General features: G+C 49.1%; 1 protein-coding gene across 4 annotated transcripts in view; it reads left to right on the forward strand.

Moving 5' to 3' along the window:
- The window catches only part of OGDH (oxoglutarate dehydrogenase), a 666,388-nt gene that overhangs the window by 510,892 nt on the left and 134,331 nt on the right, over positions 1–21,165 (forward strand). For all 4 annotated transcript variants that reach the window (XM_078666769.1, XM_078666768.1, XM_078666770.1 and 1 more), the window contains 2 exons: positions 20,411–20,589; positions 20,923–20,994. In XM_078666769.1, coding sequence (XP_078522895.1) covers positions 20,411–20,589; positions 20,923–20,994 — 251 coding nt within the window. The remainder of the gene's footprint in view (positions 1–20,410; positions 20,590–20,922; positions 20,995–21,165) is intronic.

Here is a 21,165-nt window from a genome sequence, read left to right on the forward strand (position 1 = left end):
AAGGTTACGAAGATCAAGATCGGGTCACGGGATCGCCTGTCGGCCTTACCCTAGACCCCGTACCGCAAGCCACGGCCCCGCCTTCCGGCCCGGCCACGGACAAACTTGCTGGGCAGGCCGTATCGAAACCGAAACCTACGGTATCGACTACACCTAAAATGGCCGACCCGAAATCGAAACCGAAACTTATGGATTCGAGCACACCTAAGATGGCGGCCGTACCACAGAAAACGACCAAGCCCGCTGTTTTATCGACTCCGTCGACCTCCGGTCCACAGAAGTCGAAGAAATCTGTCGATTCCACAGTGTCAAAATCGACGCCGGAGGAGGGATCCTCTAAGAAGGGTGGTCGGCACGGGTCAACCGCTACGGCGCCGTCAAAGCCCGCAAAAGCCAGCGAAACGGCTCCGGTTCCGACTGGGACTCCGTTGGTCGGACGCGTGGTGGAGACGGAGCCGACAAAGTCACACGGATCGAAGGCTGGTACAACTGCGCATCGGTCCAAGGACTCTGGGTCGGCGGCTGCGGCATCATCGTCAAAGACTCAGAAGGGACACCAAGACGTCGGATCCGAGGGCAAGGCCAAGACCTCCTCGTCGGCGCCAAAGGCCACTGCAAGTGACACGTCCCCCATCGCCTCTTCACTGCAGAGGATCAGGGAGAAGGCCTTGGCTACGTCGGCTCCGATGCCATCGCCACAGAAGCCGATGGACATTCCGGTTAAGCCTGCGGGTAAGCTTCTCTTCCTTCTGCCGCCAAAAGAGGTGCCGAAGGCCTTTTCAACGAAATCGACGCCAAAGAAGTCGGATTCTTCAACGGCAGGGGCACTTTCAAGTCGGGTTCTCGACTCAGAAGAGGATTCGGAGCGTTTTATCAACGCAGACACGGGCAAATTGACCCTTTACAAGAGGAGGATCACTTCACAGCCAGTGGACTCCTATGTCATCCCCCTCAAGAAGAAAAGGCTTCCTCAGGACGCTTCAGGCCTCATGGAACCCATCCAGCCTCCTCCAAGAAGGAGCCCAACTCCTTCCCCAGAACAATCTGAAGGTGAGGGATATGATGAGGATGACCAGTACACTTTCCCCATCAATGAACCTGATGCACAGCCGGATTCATATGATGACATTGGTGACCAAGGCACCCAGGATGTGGGGCAAGACCCACAGCCTGACCCACAGCCTTTCAGTGCACGTGCATCCCCAACTGAAGATTCAGCAGGTTTTCATGCACTCCTTGAAAGGGCAGCTGCTAATCATGATGTGGACATGCATGCTGACCCAGTAGAAGAAGACTTTCTATTTGACACTTTTTCAGTCTCTGAAAGGACAGTAAAGACACTGCCTATGCTCAAGGGGGTCCTCAAACATGCTGCGGACATCTTTAAAGAACCTACCAGGGCGAGAGTGGTCAATCCACGTATTGAAAAAAAGTACAGACCAGCACCTGCAGACCCTGCATACATTCGGGGACAGTTGCCGCTGGACTCCCTGGTGGTCGCAAATGCCCGCAAAAGGGCCAACTCCCAAACAACGGGTGAAGCTCCTCCCCCGGATAAGGAGTCAAAAGTGCTAGAGGCTGGAGGCAAAAGAGTAGCTGCACAGGCTGCCAACTTTTGGCGTATTGCAAATACACAAGCACTCTTGGCACGTTATGATAGGGCGCATTACGACACCCTAGAGCAAGTTTTACAACACCTGCCTCCGCAGTTCCAAGAGGGTACCAAACTGCTTATAGAGGAGGGCAAACTAATCTCAAATGCAGCCATAAAGTGTGCACTTGATGCAGCAGACACAGCAGCTAGGGCCATTAACACTAGCGTCATGCTGAGACGGCAGGCGTGGCTCCGCATATCGGGGTTTAAACCGGACATACAAACAACCATACTTAATCAGCCAGTCAATCCTGATAGACTGTTTGGTCCAGATGTTGACACCACCCTTGAAAAGATTAAAAAAGACACCGAAACTGCTAAGTCTATGGGGGCCCTACAATCACAACAGTTTCGTGGCACTAATTTTCGTCGCTCAGGTGCACGTGGAGTCACCAGAGGACAGATGGGTCAACAATCACAATTCTCGGGGGGAGGAGCTTAGCCTGCAACCATGATGGCCGCCTGATCCCTCGGCTCCGCCGACCCTCTCGCTTTCCCTCCGGAGGGCTGCTGATCCTGCCTGTTATCCTGTACCCGCGCAGATGTTTCGGACTTGGGAGACTGTCCTGATGCCAACGGTGCGCTCCCCGGCGTGTTTACTGCAGCGGAGGCAGAGAAACGTCCTTGTCCCGTTCTGGGCGTGATGGCGGCGTCCCCGTCTTTGTTTGGTGAGGGCGGCTGATCCTGAGTGCCACACTCGTGCTCACTTCTGACGGTCGACTGGCGGGGAGCGGCTGCTGTACTGCTCCTCACGCCGCAACGTTTCATCCCGCCTGGCTCCCTCCTCGCTTGCAACACTGTTTCTGCGACCAGTGCTACAATGTGTCCTTCCCCCAGCCGGTAACCGACGTTTGATGCCTCTTTGTTTGCCAGCAACGCTGTGGGTGCCATCTTGGACCGCGCACTCGACACTTGCATCTACCGACGCGGGGCTGCTTTGCTGGTGTATATGACAACTGGCGCTGCACCGTAAATGAGTGCGGTGTTCTGCCGGATTGCGTGACCCCTGGGCCCCCGATATTGTTGGCTCTGCGGAGTGCTGGCTGCCTATGCACGATGGATGTCTCTGACCGGTGTTGTGATCAGACCAGTTCGGCTGTGCCCCGAGTGCGGGACGCTGCTGCATCTACCTCACCTGTGGCGTCTCTAACGTTTGCTGATGTTATGAGCGCTTTGAGTACTTTGCGCACTGCCCTATCTACCACTGCTCGGGACCTGGGAGACCGCCTTGACGCCATTCTGTCCGTGGAGACCCCGACTTGCCGAATGGGTTTCACTGTGCAGTGCGCTTCGCCACACCCTGTGCTCCAATGCCGGACTGCGCTTCCCCAGATCTGCGTGGAGACCTTGGAGCACCCAGCTGTGATATTGCCTGTCATGGTTCGGCTACAATGGAGTGCGCTATTGGTGCCGGGGCGCTGGCTGGGGGATGATTTTTGGACGCTATGCCGAACAAATCCTGTGTGTACTACTGACATGTTTCTCTGTTTTATCCTGGCTTTATTGCTCTTGTCTTGGCTGGTCGCTCTTCGGGGGTTCCTGTTTTGTTCAGCCGACGACCGTGGGACATTGAAGTGGACAGACCTTGGTGGACAGTGCTCTTTATTGTGGCCGTCGTTTTGTCTGTTTTTTCCATCCACGAGGGTGACGCTGCGATGGTACCTCGTCGTCGTGCTCGACCGAAGGGGACAAGGTTGATGCTGTTTTTTTTTCTCCTTTTTTGCCTTCTGCTGCCTGTTTTTCGATTGGATAATGTTACCTGGACTGGGGAGTTAGCCGTTGGTTCTGTTTTGGGTTCCGGGGCCGGGGGGGTGGGGCTGCTGGGTTAAATGTGTTGATGGTTTTGTTTCCAACTGTTTAGCCCTCCTCCGATCTTCACCGATTCCCTTTTTCTTTTCTCTTTCTTATTTCTATATTTCGGGTCTTTTCGGGGCGACAGGCACGCTGCTGGGGGGGGGTGGCCGTAGCCTCTGCATGCGTGTAGGGTGGGGGGTATGCGTTTTCCATATTCCTTTTTGGTTTCTATGGGCCTTTTCTTCTTTTCTTTATTCTTCTTTTCTGCCTCCCTTTGGGTGATGGGTGGGATCGCTGCGGGGTGGGTGGTGACTAGCGAGTGACATGCTGTGGGAATGTACATCCTTTTGTATTCTCGATAAGCCGCCATTTTGTATTAATCTTACGGCTTGCTGGATCTCTGTCGGTATCGCTCGCCCGTTTCTGTTTTGGACACTTTGTATGGACTTCGATCCTCCTCAACTCCTAATTTTTGCGCTATACTATAAATTTAAAATGTAAACCTTTATTTATCCTGCTTCTCGGGCTTACCTATGTCCCTGGTGTACTATGGAATGATTATGCTTTGTTCTCATTTGTTTCCGAGTCGCCGTTTCCATTGCTGCTTTGACCTGCAAGATGTTGTGGCCGGCCGGATGGTTGTGGGCCCGTATATGTTTGCCAATAATACGAAATAAAGGTTTTAAAAAAAAAAAAAAACCAATCCCAATTCTCTAGAGGTGGAGCACAATCCTCGTACCCCAAACAGAACAAGGGGGGTTACCGAGGAAACAGCACCAGAGGACGCGGCAGAGGGAACAACAACTCCCGCTCCTCTGCCCCAAGCAAACAGTGACTCTCTGTCACTGCCCCCCGACCACTTAACACCTGTCGGGGGGAGACTGCAGCAATTCCTGCCCGTCTGGAGAAACATCACCACAGACAGGTGGGTGCTACAACTTGTACAGTACGGTTATTGTCTAGAGTTAAGATCCACTCCACCCAACATTCCACCAAGGCAACGGCCTATGTCCGCAGAGCACTTGCACTTATTGCAGCAGGAGGTAGTGGTGATGCTGCAAAAAGGCGCAATCGAGCTCGTGCCAGTGGAGGAGGAAGGCACAGGGGTGTATTCCCTATACTTCCTTATTCCAAAGAAGGACGGATCTCTCAGACCCATTCTGGATCTACGTCCCCTCAACCTGTATATACTGTCAGAACATTTCCATATGCTCACACTGCAACAGATTCTTCCCTTGTTAAACCAGGGGGACTTCTTAGCAACCTTAGACCTCAAGGATGCTTATTTCCACATACCACTACACCCGTCCCACAGAAAATACCTCAGGTTCACTATCCAAGGCAAACATTATCAGTTCAAAGTCCTACCCTTCGGAGTCACCACAGCCCCGAGGGTGTTTACCAAGTGTCTGGCGACAGTAGCGGCGCACCTCAGGAGGCAGGGCATCCATGTCTACCCCTACCTGGACGACTGGCTCGTTCAAGCCAAGTCGGAACGACAGTGCGCCGCGGACATGTCGACTACCATTCACCTCCTTCACAATCTAGGTTTCTCGTTGAACTACCCAAAGTCGCACCTTCAGCCGGCACATGTCCGGCAGTTTCTAGGCGCGACGATCAATACCCTGACGGCCGTGGCTCAACCAAACCAAGTCAGGATAGACAGCATGCCGTCTCTAATCCAGAAATTCAGACCACAACACTCACTTCCAGCAAGAGTGTTCATGCAGTTGATGGGCATGATGGCCTCCTGCATCTTCATAGTCCCGCACGCAAGGTTACATATGCGCCCGCTCCAGGAGTGCCTAGCAAATCAGTGGACACAGGCTCAAGGACAATTGACAGACCTAGTGTTGGTTACCAGTCGGGCATACGACTCTCTGCATTGGTGGACTCCACACAACCTTTGCAAGGGCCGACTGTTCCAGGAGCCAGTGCCACAGATTACCCTGACAACGGACGCATCTCTCCAGGGATGGGGAGCTCATCTGCTCACTTACACTGTGCAGGGACTATGGACGACGCAGCAACAGAAGATGCACATCAATTACCTGGAACTGATGGCAATCTTCATGGCACTCAAGTCCTTCATTGTACATCTGTGCAACAAGGTAGTGTTAGTCCGGACGGACAACATGACCGCGATGTACTACATTCAAAAGCAAGGGGGCACCCACTCGCCACAGCTGTCTCATCTGGCTCAGGGCATGTGGCGGTGGGCCATTCAGAGGAACATCTTCCTCATGGCAGAACACCTCCCGGGCAAGGACAATCTGATGGCGGATCTGCTCAGCAGACACAGCCATCAAATGCACGAGTGGGAGTTACACCCATCTGTACTCCACCCGTACTTCCAGCAGTGGGGTCATCCGGAGATAGACCTGTTTGCAACAAAGGAAAACGCAAAATGCCAACACTTTGCCGCCAGGTTCCCTCACCCACAGTCGCAGGGGAATGCGATATGGATGAACTGGTCAGGCAAATTTGCGTACGCTTTTCCGCCAGCCCCTCTGATTCCGCTGGTGGCAAGAAAGCTAAGGCAGCACGCGATGACTCTCATCCTGGTTGCTCCAACGTGGGCGCGCCAAGCATGGTACACCACGTTCCTCGAACTCTCAGTGGTGCCGCATCAAAGACTGCGCCTCACGCCCAGACTTTTGACGCAGAACCATGGAGAAATTCAGCATCCAGATCCGCAACAGCTCAACCTGGCGATCTGGCTCCTGAAGTCCTAGAGTTCAGATACCTTAACCTACCTCCAGAATGCATGAACATCATCAAGGAGGCAAGGAAGCCAACTACCAGAGCATGCTATGCTGCAAAATGGAAGCGTTTTGTCATTTACTGTACAGCCAATGACACCAACCCGCTAGATGCATCTATCCCTAACATCATTTGTTATCTGCTACATCTGTACAAGTGCAATCTAGCGTTCACTTCTATTCGGATACCTCTATCCGCCATCGCAGCATATCTTCAGAATAGGCAGCATCTCTCTGTCTTTAGGGTGCCTGCCATTAAAGCATTCCTTGAAGGTCTGAAACGAGTCATTCCCCCAAGAACACCGCCAGCTCCGGTGTGGAACCTCAATGTGGTCCTCACCAGGCTGATGGGACCACCATTTGAACCACTGCACTCGTGTGAACTCCAGTTCCTAACGTGGAAAGTGGCTTTCCTAATTGCTATTACGTCACTGAGGCGTGTTAGTGAGCTGCAAGCGCTCACAATCCAAGAGCCATTCATTCAGATTCATCCAAATAGGGTAGTGCTACGTACTAACCCCAAATTCCTTCCGAAGGTGGTGTCACAGTTTCATCTCAACCAAACTATTGACTTACCGGCATTCTTCCAAAACCCACAAACGGTGGCGGAGAGAATGCTCCATACGCTAGACGTACGGAGGGCGTTGATGTACTACATAGACAGAACACAACACTTTAGGAAAACAAAACAACTTTTTGTTGCCTTCTCACCACAACACAAAGGCAACCCTATTTCCAAAGCAGGAATAGCCAGGTGGATTGTTAAGTGCATCCAAATATGTTATCAAAAGGCCAAGCGCACTTTAACGATACCCCCAAGGGCGCACTCCACACGCAAATTGGGGGCATCCATGGCTTTCCTAGGGAACATTCCTTTAGAGGATATTTGCAGAGCAGCCACGTGGGTTACACCACATACCTTTACAAAACACTACTGTGTTGATGTGCATTCCAAGCAGCAAGCTGCTGTAGGACAGGCTGTTCTCAAGACACTTTTTCAGGTTTCTGCAGCTGGCACGGGCAACCGCCGCTGATGGAGGGACTGCTATGTATTCTATGCTAAGATATGAATTTAGCAGCCCACATGCCTCGAACTGAATATGCTACTTACCAGTATGCATCTGTTCTTGGCATGTAGGGCTGCTAACATTCATATCGCCCACCCTCCTCCCCGGTGCCTGTCGCAGCTGCAGATATACTATTGTATTCAATCATTAGCATGGACATCCTTTACACTTTTCACTCCATCTTCTGCCACAATGGCGAAAAACAATCTGGGGATGGAGCCGATGCCCATGCGCACTGTAGTCCAGGGGAGGAGCCACCTATCTCAGGATACTTCGAAGACTCTTCCAGGACAACAATGTGCGATCATCCGGACCCAACACTAGGCGGCGATCTAATGCTAAGATATGAATGTTAGCAGCCCTACATGCCAAGAACAGATGCATACTGGTAAGTAGCATATTCAATACTGTTTTATTTCTAAAACCAAGCAAGCCTGGTTCAGGTACGCATAAAAATACTTTTCAGTAGTAAATTACTTGTATGAACACAGTTCAAAATAGCAGTGTAACTTGTATTGGTTTTGGTTACAGTTTTAAGAAAGCATTTTGCAACAAATTGCAGGTATAGTACATTCAATTGAATAGGCTTTTTAAGTAATTTCAGCTAATTACTTTTCAGATTACTTTTGCTAACACAGGACTGGATCCTAGATTCAGCCCTGGGACATTTCCTGAAAAGAGGGGAGTAAATGCGTTTTGGTTAAAGGTACGATTTTTAAAGAATATTATTGTAATTCAAAAGTTGACACTTCTAAACTTTTTCACGTAGGATCACCAATGTTATCCTATGGGAGGAAATTCACTTAGCAGTTAAGTTAGTTTATCGTTACTTTTTCTTACCCCGTGCTGGATCCTGGATTCAGCTCTGGGACATTTCCTGAAAACAGTTGAGAAAATGCGTTTTGGTTATTCGACTGATTTTTAAGGAATATTTGTAGTTTTCAAAAGTTGACACTTCAAAACTTTTTGGGAAAAAATGTGTCAATGTTATCCTATGAGGAAAAATTAGTTATTGGTTCCAAGGTAAGTAATCGGTCTTTTGAGTTAGGGTTCTGTGGTTAGACTCGGGGGTTTCCCAGGGTCAGTGATTCACTGTTGTTGCACCCTCAGCGGCACTCAGGCGGCCAGGTGCAGAGTGTTGAGACCCAATGTTATCCTATGGAGGATAGGGGGCTCCGGTTGGTGGCGGCTGGCTAGCAGGCCACAGAGTTGTGGGAGCAAAGTTCCTAGGGTTAAGCTCAGGTCACGTTGGGGACCAAGTTAGCACCAAAGGGGCACCCTCAGCAGCGCTAGGGCAGCCAGGTGCAGGGTGCTGTTTTGAGGTTGTGTGCCCTGTTGATTTCAATAGGAATTCTCCGAGACAAAGAAGCACTCAGGCTCTGGGACAAGGATCTTCCAGGAGTGACCACCACTTCGAAGGGTAAGTTGGGATGTAGAGGGATGGTTAGGCACTGCTGGGTTGGGCCCACAAGGCCGTGGGGCGTCTGGTGCAGGGGTGAATTTGGACGTCGGATTTTCTTACCCGCTCCGGTCGCAGTGGGGGAGGGGTCCTCTGGATTGAGGCTGCAGGCATCTTCTGGAGGTTTGAGGGAGGTCAGGGGTCGCCGGATTTTGGGTCAGGATCGCCGGGTGGACCTCCTCGTGTTGTTTGTTCACTCAAACACGGCCGGGCTCGGTGGGTGCAGAGTGTGCTGGATTCGCGGTTTCTGACTGGCACCAGAAGCTGCAGTTTAAACATGTCCGGTGTTCACTGGGGGGAAGTGAATGCAGGCGGGTCCTCCGGGGTTTTTGAGGTTGCTGGCCGCAGGACATGCCGGGGTTTCGCAGGAGCAGGTTTGAGGGGAGACAGGCCTGTAGGGCTGGGACCAAGTCCGTGGGCGTCGTCCTTTTGTTAGCTCTGCACGACTTCTCGTCCTTCTTTTCTTGTGGTTGCTGGATCTGAGGAAGGAAGGTTCAGCGGCGGTAGGTAAAGGGCAGGGACCAATGGGTCCCTTCCTTGGGTGGGTACACCCCCTATTCTGCCACTCTCCAGCCTGTCCCTGGTTGGCTGGTTCCCCTCATCCTCAAGATGGCGGGGACTCAAGGTTGTGCTTCACCTCGCCTCCCCCACCTTAGGGGTGGAGTTGGCAGAGGTGGGCACACCTCTCTTCCTCACTTTGCTTTTCCCGCCGGGGCTTCTGCCCAAAGTGGGGGGTACAACCAGTGGGGGCCAGTTGCTGAGTACAGCAAGTGGCCTGGAGAGGCTCACAAAGGCGGTATGCCCTTGAAGCGTCTCCTTCATGACCCCTGCCCATCATGGGGGAGGAGACTTGGCACCTCGTCCCAGGATGTGCTTTGTTTTAGGGCCCCGAGAGCAGCAAGCTCTAGACCCAGGGGTCCAGAAATATGTCTGGTGGTGGCAGCCTAGGCAGCCACTCAGTCAGGTCACTAGGAGTTGGCTGAGTTTCAGGGGGCATCTCTTTGTTTTGCACCAAGACACGCAGCCTGCCAAGGCAGTGTGTGGGTGTGAAGGTACAGGGCCTCTAAGGGTGGCACAGTAAGTGCTGCAGCCCTTAGAGGTCTTTCCTGGTCACATTGCCCTGGGTACCTGTAGTACCATTTATGAGGGCCTGACCTGTGGCCAGAGATGTCGATTGGGTGAGTTTTGGGGGGAAGAAGACAGGCCCTGGGAACCTGATTGGCAGGGACCCAGGGCACACCAAGGAAAAGTGCATCAGTAGTCTGGCAAAAAGTGTGTGCGGGGGGGTTACTGCAACTGAAACCCACTTTGGTACACCATTTTTCTCCATAGGATTGCATTGACTGTTTTCCTATGGAAAACTTCTAACAGTGGCCGGTGTTTTGTATGGAAACGAAAACTGTTTTGATAAAAACTGTATCTGATAGAGACATGTAGCCGCAGATTCCATAACTTAGAATATCCCCAGGCATCAGACTGGATTTGGATTTTTTTTTGCAGCAGCACCTCTGCGCGCCGGGGGACGGCGCCACATGACTCCTCCCTGACATCCACATACGTAATGGCTGCGAGGGCATATAAGTCCCACCCAGCGCACTGACGTCAGTTGCCCTTCTTTTCCGCGTGCAACGCGGATCCGGAGTGAGCAGTTCCTCTGGCCTCTTTTCAGGCCTCCTTTTTAACTCTTCACGTCGAGAACTGTGTTCCATACCTTCAGGCTTTAAAACGTGCAATTCCCGTTCGCGGCAGATGACCGCGACGGATCCGCGTCTTATTTGTGTGTGGTGTCTGGGCGAGCACCATGACTCCACGGAATGCGAAAGCTGCCAACGTCTGAAACCGATGTCTCTGCGGGAGCACCGTATGAAGCTTATATATCGGCATGGCTGTCCAGGTCTAAGTCGTCTCGCCCTGCGCGTCCACGGCAGGTCTCTCTACTGTCCAGTTCTGCCGTAGATCGCCATGTGGGGTCCGGGGCCTTTGTTCAGCTCTTGGTAAGTTGAGGCGCTTGTCGCCGTGATCTTTGACCTTCCCTTCTTCTGTTGTCAGGGGCATTGGCTCCCGTAATGTACGGACATTCGCTCCCCTTACCTGCCCTTTCCTGGTGCGGTGGCAACCCGGACCTAGATGGAGGCATGTGCTATGGCTTTACAGGCCTCCCTGGGGTCCTCTCCCGTTCCTAGGCCGTCCTCTGGGCCTTCGCTTCTTGTGGGGTCCCCGACGGACACACTGGTGGGTTCGCACCCGGCGCCTATTGACACTTTGCTCCACTCTTTTCTCCTGAATCAGAGCCTGTCTTGGATGAGGTGGAGTCAGCGCCGGTACGGCGCCATAAGATTTCCCTGCTGGCACTAGTGCCTTCTCCTGAAGGGGAGCTTGTCATAGTTTCGGCGCAGACTCGACCCTGGATGCTGCGAGTCCGCGTCTAATGAGGCACAATCGGCACCGACATGCGTGATTTTGGCGCCGTGTAGACGCAGAGTTCTAGACTCTTCTCTGGAGGATTCTGGAGAGAGTTCGGCGCCGCCCTCTCGCCCGGTGTTGCCGGAGGTACTGTTACCGGTGCCCCCCTTGGAATTTGTGGAGCCTCCACAAGAACTCCGAGCCGACAGGCTCTTCCCCTCCCCAGGAACCTCGGCAGGATCCTCATTCTTCAATGGAGCTCCCTTACGCGGTGCATTGGTCGCACCCTCAGTGTTTGGGAAGGGTCAGCTTACAACCCTCTCCCACAGATGAGCTGTTGTCCCCTCCGACGAGGGCTACAGAGGCTGGTGCAGCCTCTTTTCGAGTGGTCTCATTGGCCTTGGGCATTTTAAACATGCAACCCCCTTCTGCCCCTTTGTGTGTGGACCCCTTGCTTGAGGTCCTTCACCGTGGGTCTGGCAATGTGGAGTCGTTTCTGCCCTTTGATGCTTCCCTTTATGATGCCCTCCTGGGTGCTTGGGTCCAGACTGCTTCAGGTGACCTGGTGGCTTGTTCACTTTTGCTCCGCTACCGTCTAGCTCCACGTGACCCAGTGTGCCTCTTTGTCCATCCTGATGTGCAGGGGTTTGTGTTGCAGACTGCTTTCCCCTCCCTGCCACCTCTAATGCTTCCTCCCTCTCTGGAGTCATGGTGGTTTGATGCATGGGTTAGGAACAAATTTGCATCCACTAGTGCGGCCCTGTGGTCTTTAAATACAGTGTGTGTTTTGGCTCGGGCTACCTCTGCCCTGTGGGACTCCACGGAGTCTTTGCTTCCTACCACCTCTGAAGGTGCTCGCGTTGATCTCCTTTACCTCCTCCTGGATGGCCGTGATCTCACCGAATTTACAATACGTTCAGCCCTAGACACAGCGGATTCTTTAGGCCGAGCTATGGCGGGTTCTGTTGCCTTAAGGCGCCACGCTTGGTTGAGAGATAACGTCTTCCCAGAAAATATCCAGGAACGGCTGGGTGACTTACCCTTTAATGGGGTTTCGTTGTATGCTGATCATGCAGAGTCGGCGGTTCGACGGCTCCTTGCTGGCTTTCATCCTCCCACTTAGGTCCTCCTAGGCCTGTTTTCCTTGGTGGTACTTTTTTATTTCGCATTCCTTAGATTCTCTGTTTAGCATGGGCTGTGAGCCTTGCATCTTCTTTTCTACAAGGGGAATTACCCTTTTATTGGCATCCTTTGGATGCCTTTTGCTTCTGCTAACTGTTGACCTGCTGTGGCAGTGTTCCACGGGTTGCTGTGTCTGGTCCTCTGACTGTGGTATTGAGCCGGGGGCTCAGCTCGGTAATAGCATAGGGCTCTGAACTTACGTTCAGGGGTTCAGCTCGTTCTGGTGCTCTTTGGCTTGGCTTTATTGCCCTAAGAGGTGTTCCCCGATGTTTGGGGCGTGCATACTCCATGTGGGGTACTTGTATGCTATTATATAGCTTTGCTGCCTCAAAAGGGCCTGGGGAACCTGCTTGCTCCATGCACCCTTGGTAGTCTCTTATACGGTGTTCTCTGTGTTCTTTCAAGTTCCCCTCTTCTAATTGGTTTATGCCTGCCCTTACCGTGCTGGGTATGATCCAATATGGACATGTTCCATGCTCCTGGCTAGTTCTGTCTCTACAGATTTCGATGTTCTGCATGTATGTATACATACCGGTTGCCATGTCTTTCCCTTTCTTGTGTCGCCACCTCCTTTCAAGGTTGCAAGGCCTGGATCTGTGTCCCCAAGTGTGGGGGAGCCTTTCGGAGTTGTTGCAACTTACCTATAAAGTGCCTCCTTGCTTCTACCTACTGGGCTGGTTTCCCAGTTTTGCGACTGCTCTTTTTTTCTTAGTGTTAGGACACTGTACGTATCTTACCTTCCCCTACTTGGTGGGTTTGCTCTTTGATTCAGGGACTCTGCCCACATTTGTACGTGGTGCTTTGTGCCTCTATTACCCTGTCCTTTGGATGTCTCTCTTTACTGGGTGTCATCCTACTTTTATATCAGCTGTCCCTGTGGAGCAGCCCTTCTGATGGCAGTTGTCCTTGGCCTACTCCTTACATGTCTGTGTTCTTGGGTTCATTCTTGTTTTGACCTTCGTGCTGCACGGTCGGGCAGTCTTATGATTTCTTTTGCCATGCCACCTTAAGGTCTGTGCAACCGTTGCCTGCTGCTGTGTTTGTAGTGGCCTGCTTCAGCAGGGTTTAAATTGCTGCTGTTCACCCCTGTTTCCTCCTTTGGGACTGGGTGTGCACTTTACGTGTTTCTTATACCCGCCTGCTGCACTCAAAGCATTACTCAGTTTCTACCTCTTGCCCTTTGGTTCTTGGCAGAAGCTCCTCCAGCATTCCTTCCATAGGCTGGTCTGGTAGGTTCTGGTTGCATCTCTTAATTGGTCCTTGTCCTTTGGTCAGGGTCCATATAGTGCACCGTTAAGATGAGGGAGGTTCCCCTTTCCTCTCTCTCTTTTCCCTTGTTCTAGTATATGGCTGGCGCTGTTTCTACCTGTCATTTTTATTTGGGTATGGTCCGGTGCCATTCTGCCATTTTTGGGATGTCTTGCATCCTGTTATCTCTGCTCTTCCGAGCTGCTTGGGGTGCTGTCTGGCTGTTCCGCCACAGCTTACCCATTGTCCGTCACCAGGTTGCCGGCTCTGATGATTGACCCTTTCCGTTGTCCTGTCGCAAACCCACCTCCCTCCTGTGGTATGGCTGTGGTATCTATTCTAGGTTAAGGAATCTGCGGATAGATGTCTCTATCAGATGTACGAGTTACTTACCTTCGATAGCGATGTATCTGGTCGAGACGTTGTCTAGCTTCAGATTCCTTAACGCCTACCCAGCCTCCCCATTCTGCGAGGACATTGCTGAGTGGCGTTCTCCACTGGTCTCTTTTAGGTCTCTTAAGGGAGTTCACATTGTTGCGTCCCTTTCTGACTTTACAAGTACAGCTAATTGCCTCTAGGAACTTCTTCATGTAATATGGTGCCTTCTTGATTCACCTTCGCTAGGAGACTCATTTTCCTCTCCTATTGCCTTTCCCTCCTTCCGCCTTCTCTGTTAACTCAGGGTCCTGGGTTCCTCTTAGTCGTCTTCTTTGGGGATGGGTTGTAACCTGTTTCACACCTCCATTACTGTAGGGGAAGTGCCAGTCTTTCCTGCCTTTATACAGTAGACTGTTCTTTATGTGCTCTATTCATGCTGGATGGCACAGTTCTGAGTGATAATTAGTCTATTTCTGTCTGTTGAGATATTCTCCCTTGTTACACTTTGGGAGGGGCCTTTGCTTCACTTGCGGGGCTCTTTGTCACGGCTTTCACTTTTATGAAGACAGTGTCTACGTCTGTCTTATATAATGGTGTCTTGCACCATTCTCTTTCTTTATTCGTGGATTTTTCATCCATTGCACACTGTTCTCATACTTTCACAGTTTTGGTTGGTCACAGTCCTTGTTGTCGCGGAAAAGCTTCTCTGAAGAAAACTGACGTCAGCGCGCCGGGAGTGACTTATATGACCTCGCTGACGTCCCGTACGTGGACGACGTCAGGGCGGGGTCGTCTGGCGCCATCCCCCGGCGCACAGAGGTGGTGCTGCAAAACAAATTCTAGATCCAGTCTGACGCCTGGCGATATTCTAAATTAAGGAATCTGCGCTAGACAACGTCTCTACCAGATACATCGCTACCAAAGGTAGGTAACTCGTACTTTACTCATCTTTTATCCAGGAAATATCCCAGTGTGATATCTAGGCATATCACACGGAGTAGAATAAGTAGAGTAGAAAAAGTAATCTAAAAAGTAATTACAACTGTATTTGCACATTTCTACAAACCTGTAAGAAAAGTCATTCTTCATCCAGCTTTCTTTTTAACAACCTGTCTTGAAATGTACAATCATATTTACCTGTACCAAGTCCTGCTTGTTTCTATAAATAAAATACAACAAATAAATATTTTTGATACAAAATATCAAAGACTGAGTCCAGTCCAGACATCCAACCACAACCAGCCCTGGCAAAGTGCTGCCACCATCTCCTATGCACCCTTCTTCTCCTATACTTCCTTCTCCTTCATCCCCTGTTCCTCTTAACATTTCACCACAGATTTCTCCTCCACATTCTCCTACTCTGTCTTCACACTCACCTCAAAATGATGATGAGTATAGTTTAGGGAGAGGGATGGACTCAGATGAGCCTTTCCATACCCTTTAGATGATCCAGACTGGGAATACCCATACCCACAGGATGTACCAAATATTCCTGACCCACAGTCATACCCATCGAAACCTTCTCCCCCAGAAGATAACATTGGTTTTGGGCACCTATTAAACAGAGCTGCCATTTACCATGGGGTCACTATGCATTCTGATGAGGCAGAGGAAGATTTTCTATTAGATACATTTGAACAATCGCAAAGGTCTGTTCAAATTCTTCGTATGATCAAAGGGGTCATCAAACATGCTTCAGAGGTATTTAAAGATCCTGTACGTGCTAGGATCTTAAACCCTAGAATTGAGAAAAAATACAGGCCTGCTCCTGGTGATCCAGCCTACATTAAAAGACAGCTACCCTTAGATTCCCTAGTTATCTCAAATGCTAGAAAAAGAGCAAACTCAGACATCAGATGAAGCACCACCCCTGATAAAGAATCTAAGGTGATAGAGGCTTCAGGCAAAATAATAGCTGCACAAGCTACTAATACATAGCGTATAGCTAACACGCAAGCCCTCCTTGCAAGATATGGCAGGGCTCATTATGATCAGTTAGAAAAATTAATGCAACATGTACCTGACCAATATAAGGCGCAAGCAAACAACCTTATACAAGAAGGCAAGTTAATTTCAAATGCCTCAATCAAGTGTGCACTTGATGTAGCAGACACTGCATCTAGAGCTGTAAACACTAGTGTCCTACTTGGACGTCATGCGTGGCTACGCATTTCAGGATTTAAGCAGGAAGTGCAAACTACCATCTTAAATCTGCCATTCAACCAACATCAATTGTTTGGGCCAGAGGTAGACACAGCACTTGAGAAAATGAAAAAAGATGCAGCCAAATCTATGGGAGCTTTGCAATCCACACAGGCTAGAGGCTCCTTTCGTTGTTTCTTCTATAGGGGAGGCTCCAAACAAAATGGAGCAGACCATACAGCTTCCTTCAAATCCAATACTCAGGCATCCTCCAGTAAAGGATATTTTAGAGGAAGCTATAGAGGCAACCACCAATAAAGGAAGAGGTCGAGGTAACAACAATAATCGAACCTCTTCCACCACAAAACAGCGCTCTCCCTCTGCTCCTCCAACACCAATCCACTCCTGTGGGGGGCAGACTAACACAGTTCCTACCTGTCTGAAATTCCATCACAACAGACAGGAGGGTAAGACAAATTATCCAGTATGGCTACTGCCTCGAACTTACAGCTGCAGGGGTAGCTGTAAGTTCGAGGCAGTAGCCATACTGTCTGCAGAACATCTTACGCTGCCTAAACAAGAAGTCCTATCACTTCTACAAAAGAACGCAATAGAAATAGTTCCTTTACAACTTCAAGGGACATGGGTTTACTCGCTGTATTTTATAATTAACCAAAAAGGACCTCAGGCCCCTCAATCACTATATACACTCAGATAATTTTCATATGATCACTTTACAACAAGTGCTCCCATTGCTGCAACAAGGCGACTTCCTTACAACACTAGATCTAAAAGACGCCTACTTCCACATTCCTATACATCCTTCTCACAGGAAGTATCTAAGGTTTGTACTGGAAGGACAGCATTATCAATTCAAAGTCCTTCCATTCGGGGTAACAACTATACCAACAGTGTTCACAAAGTGCCTCTCAAAAGACAACAGATACATGTCTTCCATTATCTAGACGATTGACTCATAAAAGCCAAGTGATTCAATCAGTGTGTCCAACACACACATCAGACAATTCAAACATTGCACGACTTAATGTTCACAATCAACTACATCAAGTCGCGCCTACAGCCCTCTCATGTACATCAATATTTAGGGGCTACACTAAACGTCTACAGCTCTAGCGTATCCCAGTCCAGCAAGGATACAGAGCATTCAAGCCTTAGTCACAAAGTTCCAACATCAACACTCTCTCCCTGCCAGAGTGTTCATGAGTCTAATAGGCATGATGGCATCTTGCATCTTCATTGTACCATATGCAAGACTGAAATTTGTGTCCGTTACAGAAATGTCTAGCACAACAGTGGAATCAGGCTCAAGGACAACTAACAGACCTGGTGTTGGTAGACAGCCGCCCACATCGCTCTCTGCAGCGGTGGAACACCAAAAACTTGACAAAAGGGCGGCTGTTCCTCAAACCTGTTCCACAAATAATAGTTACAGCAGACGCATCTCTCACAGGATGGGGAGCCCATCTCCTACATCGTACAACTCAAGGGCAATGGACCAATGAACAAAAATCGTTCCATATCAATCACCTAGAGCTGCTAGCAATATTCTCAGCACTCAAAACATTCCAAGTACAAAACAAAGCAAAGCTGTCTTAATCCGGATGGACAACATGACAGCTATGTACTATATACAAAAACAGGGGGGGGGGGGGGGGGGTACACACTCTCTACAGCTGTCCCAGCTTGCACGGAACATTTGGAGATGGGCCATTCCACAAAACATATATCTGTTAGCAGAACACCTTCCAGGAGTTCACAATCAGATAGCAGATCTGTTAAGTCGACAGACACAACAAACTCACGAATGGGAACTACATCCGCAAGTTCTTCCACCATTCTTTCACAAGTGGGGTCATCCAGTCATGGATCTGTTCGCCACACATGAAAACGCAAAATGCTCAACCTTCGCTGCCAGGTTTCCACACCCGCTGTCCAAGGGCAATGCGATATGGATGAACTGGTCAGGCAGTTTTGCGTACGCTTTTCTGCCACTACCACTAATACCACTAATAGAGCGCAAGCTACGACAACAGTCGCTCAAACTGATTTTAGTAGCTCCTACATGGTTCACGCCAACCGTGGTATACAACTCTGCTAGAACTATCCCTAGTTCCACACCAAAAGCTACGTCTGGCACCATGCCTGCTAACGCAGAACCATGGAGACATCAGACATCCAGACCCAAGCCAACTGAATCTGGCGTTCTGGCTCCTGAAGTCTTAGAGTTTGGTTATCTTAACATACCACCAGACTGTATGAATATCATTAAGGAAGCCAGAAGAACTACTACTAGAGCTTGCTATACTGCTAAATGAAAAAGATTTGCCATTTACTGCAACAATAACCAAATTGCTCCCCTAGATGCTTCCATCCAAAATATCATTTGTTACTTTCTACATTTACAAAGATGTAATTTGGCATATTCATCTGTACGCCTACATCTGTCTGCAATTGCAGCCTATTTACAAAATAGACAACATCTGTCTCTATTTAGAGTGCATGCTATTAAAGCATTTATGGAAGGATTAAAAAGAATCATTCCTCCCAGGTTACCACCCTCTCCAGTGTGGAACCTAAACATTGTTCTTACAAGGCTCATGGGACCACATTTTGAACCTCTACACAATTGTGAACTGCAATTCCTCACATGGAAAACAGCTTTTCTAGTAGCTATTACCTCTCTTAGGAGAGTAAGTGAGATTCAAGCTTTCACTATACAAGAACCATTTTTACAATTACACCGTAATAACGTGGTTCTCAGAACAAATCCCAAATTCCTTCCAAAAGTCATTACTCCGTTTCATTTAAACCAATCTGTAGAGTTACCAGTATTTTTCCAAAACCCAGACTCTGTAGCAGAAAGAGCTCTACACACACTAGACGTTAAAAGAGCTCTCCTCTATTATATAGATAGGACCAAATCCTTTCGCAAAACAAAGCAATTGTTTGTAGCTTTCTCTCCACATAAAGGCAACCCCATCTCTAAAGCTGGAATTGCAAGGTGGATTGTAAAATGTTTACAAATATGCTATCAAAAAGCAAAACGTACATTAACAGTTCCTCCTAGGGCGCACTCCACACGCAAACTAGGAGCCTCCATGGCTTTCTTAGGGAACATTCCCCTGAAGACATTTGCAAGGCAGCAACATGGCCTACAACACACACCTTCACTAAACACTATTGTGTTGATGTGCAAGCTAAGCAGCAAGCTGCAGTAGGCCAAGCTGTCCTCAAAATCCTCTTTCAAACTACTGCAACAGATATAGGTGACCACCGCTAAGGGGAGACACTGCTGTACAATCTATGCACAGTGTAAGATCTGCAGCTCATATACCTCGAACGGAAAATGCTACTTACCAAGTATACATCTGTTCTTGGCATGTAGAGCTGCAGATTCTTACACACCCTCCCGCCTCCCCGGGGCCTGTATCTGTTCCAGTTCTATCTTAATTAGATATTCACGCATGGACATCCTTTCTTCTTTTTACAAACTCCATCATGGCGAAAAACAATCTAAGGATGGAGCCGATGCCCATGCGCGCTATCGTCCAAGGGAGTAGTCACCTATCTCGGGACTACAAAGACTTCTTCCAAGACGACAACAACATGCAATCATCCGAGCCCAACACCAGGTGGCGATCTAATGCACAGTGTAAGAATCTGCAGCTCCACATGCCAAGAACAGATGCATACTGGTAAGTAGCATTTTCCTCCTCCAGTATTGGTATCGTTCCTAGATTTACATGTGACCCACCCTTCTCCCCTGAGAGTCTCACATCATTGCTTAGGATTATTTATTCCCACTTGTGCTTGAAAATCTGAGGGACTTGGCCTCTGTTGCGAGTGTTCTAGAGGGTGCTATTGCCTGCTTGCTTATAGTTAAAATGTGGTCCTTTTTTATAAAGGGCGTACGTAAGCTATTAGACTGACTTTTCATTGCCATTATAGCCTGTGATAGTGAAACCTACTGCTTTACTATGGTACAGTGGGACTCCCACTTCAACAGGGAATAATTCAAGCATGTGAATCTATGAAAGATATAAGTATTGGAGAACTGCAGATACAGGTTAGTACCCTATTTTCATTTCCATTTACCCAGGCATTTCCCAGCATCTTTCTTGCAGAGTTAGATGATATATTGTTATTAATTGGCTTATTTTTCTATTTCTATTGATTGGTTTTTATTAAGTGGTTTAGCAATTGGCAATATATTTAAAATGGAAAATTAGAGATTTAGAGAACAAACCTGTGTGCACCATCTACTCTACTTTCCTAATCCTAGCCTCCCTTTATTGTGCAGGTTTTGAGCTGGGTTTCGCCATGGCGAGTCCAAATGCCTTGGTTCTCTGGGAGGCCCAGTTTGGTGACTTTCACAACACTGCTCAGTGCATCATCGATCAGTTTATCTGTCCTGGGCAGGCCAAGTGGGTGCGACAGAATGGCATCGTACTCCTGCTGCCTCATGGCATGGAGGGAATGGTAAGGTTGGAGTGTGCGTACCACATTGCTCAGAGCCTGAACATGTTACTAGTCTGATTGTTAAAACAAAAGCATGTTTAAGTGATTTAGTGAGTATTTTGTGTGTGTTTGTGTGCGCGCGCACACACAAAAGGAGGACCAAGGGATGGGAAATGTAATGTCTTATTAGTAAAAGGTGAGACATTCCTAAAATCTAGTGGTGGGAGTGAACAGGAATCCATTAACAAGATTGTATGGAGGTTCACAGTAGGCACTGACCTCCTCTTTATAAATTGTCTGGGTTCTTAACTTTCCGTTGCACGTGTGAGCTAACTGGTGTGTTCTTTTTATTAGGGGCCTGAACACTCCTCTGCAAGACCTGAAAGGTTCCTGCAGATGTGCAACGATGATCCAGATGTATTTCCTGTAAGTGTTGCCTCAACTCCCACCATATCAATGTTTGTAATCCTTTGTACTCATTTTAAGGGGTTTTAGTGTGTATTTATTTAGTGCTCCCTCCTCCAACAACCCTACTCATTGTCTAACTGTATGTAGATTGTTGAGCAACATTTGATGCAGTGGACTTTTACTACCGGT

The sequence above is a fragment of the Lissotriton helveticus genome, chromosome 11, assembly GCF_964261635.1.
Source record: "Lissotriton helveticus chromosome 11, aLisHel1.1, whole genome shotgun sequence".
NCBI classification, from domain to species: domain Eukaryota; kingdom Metazoa; phylum Chordata; class Amphibia; order Caudata; family Salamandridae; genus Lissotriton; species Lissotriton helveticus.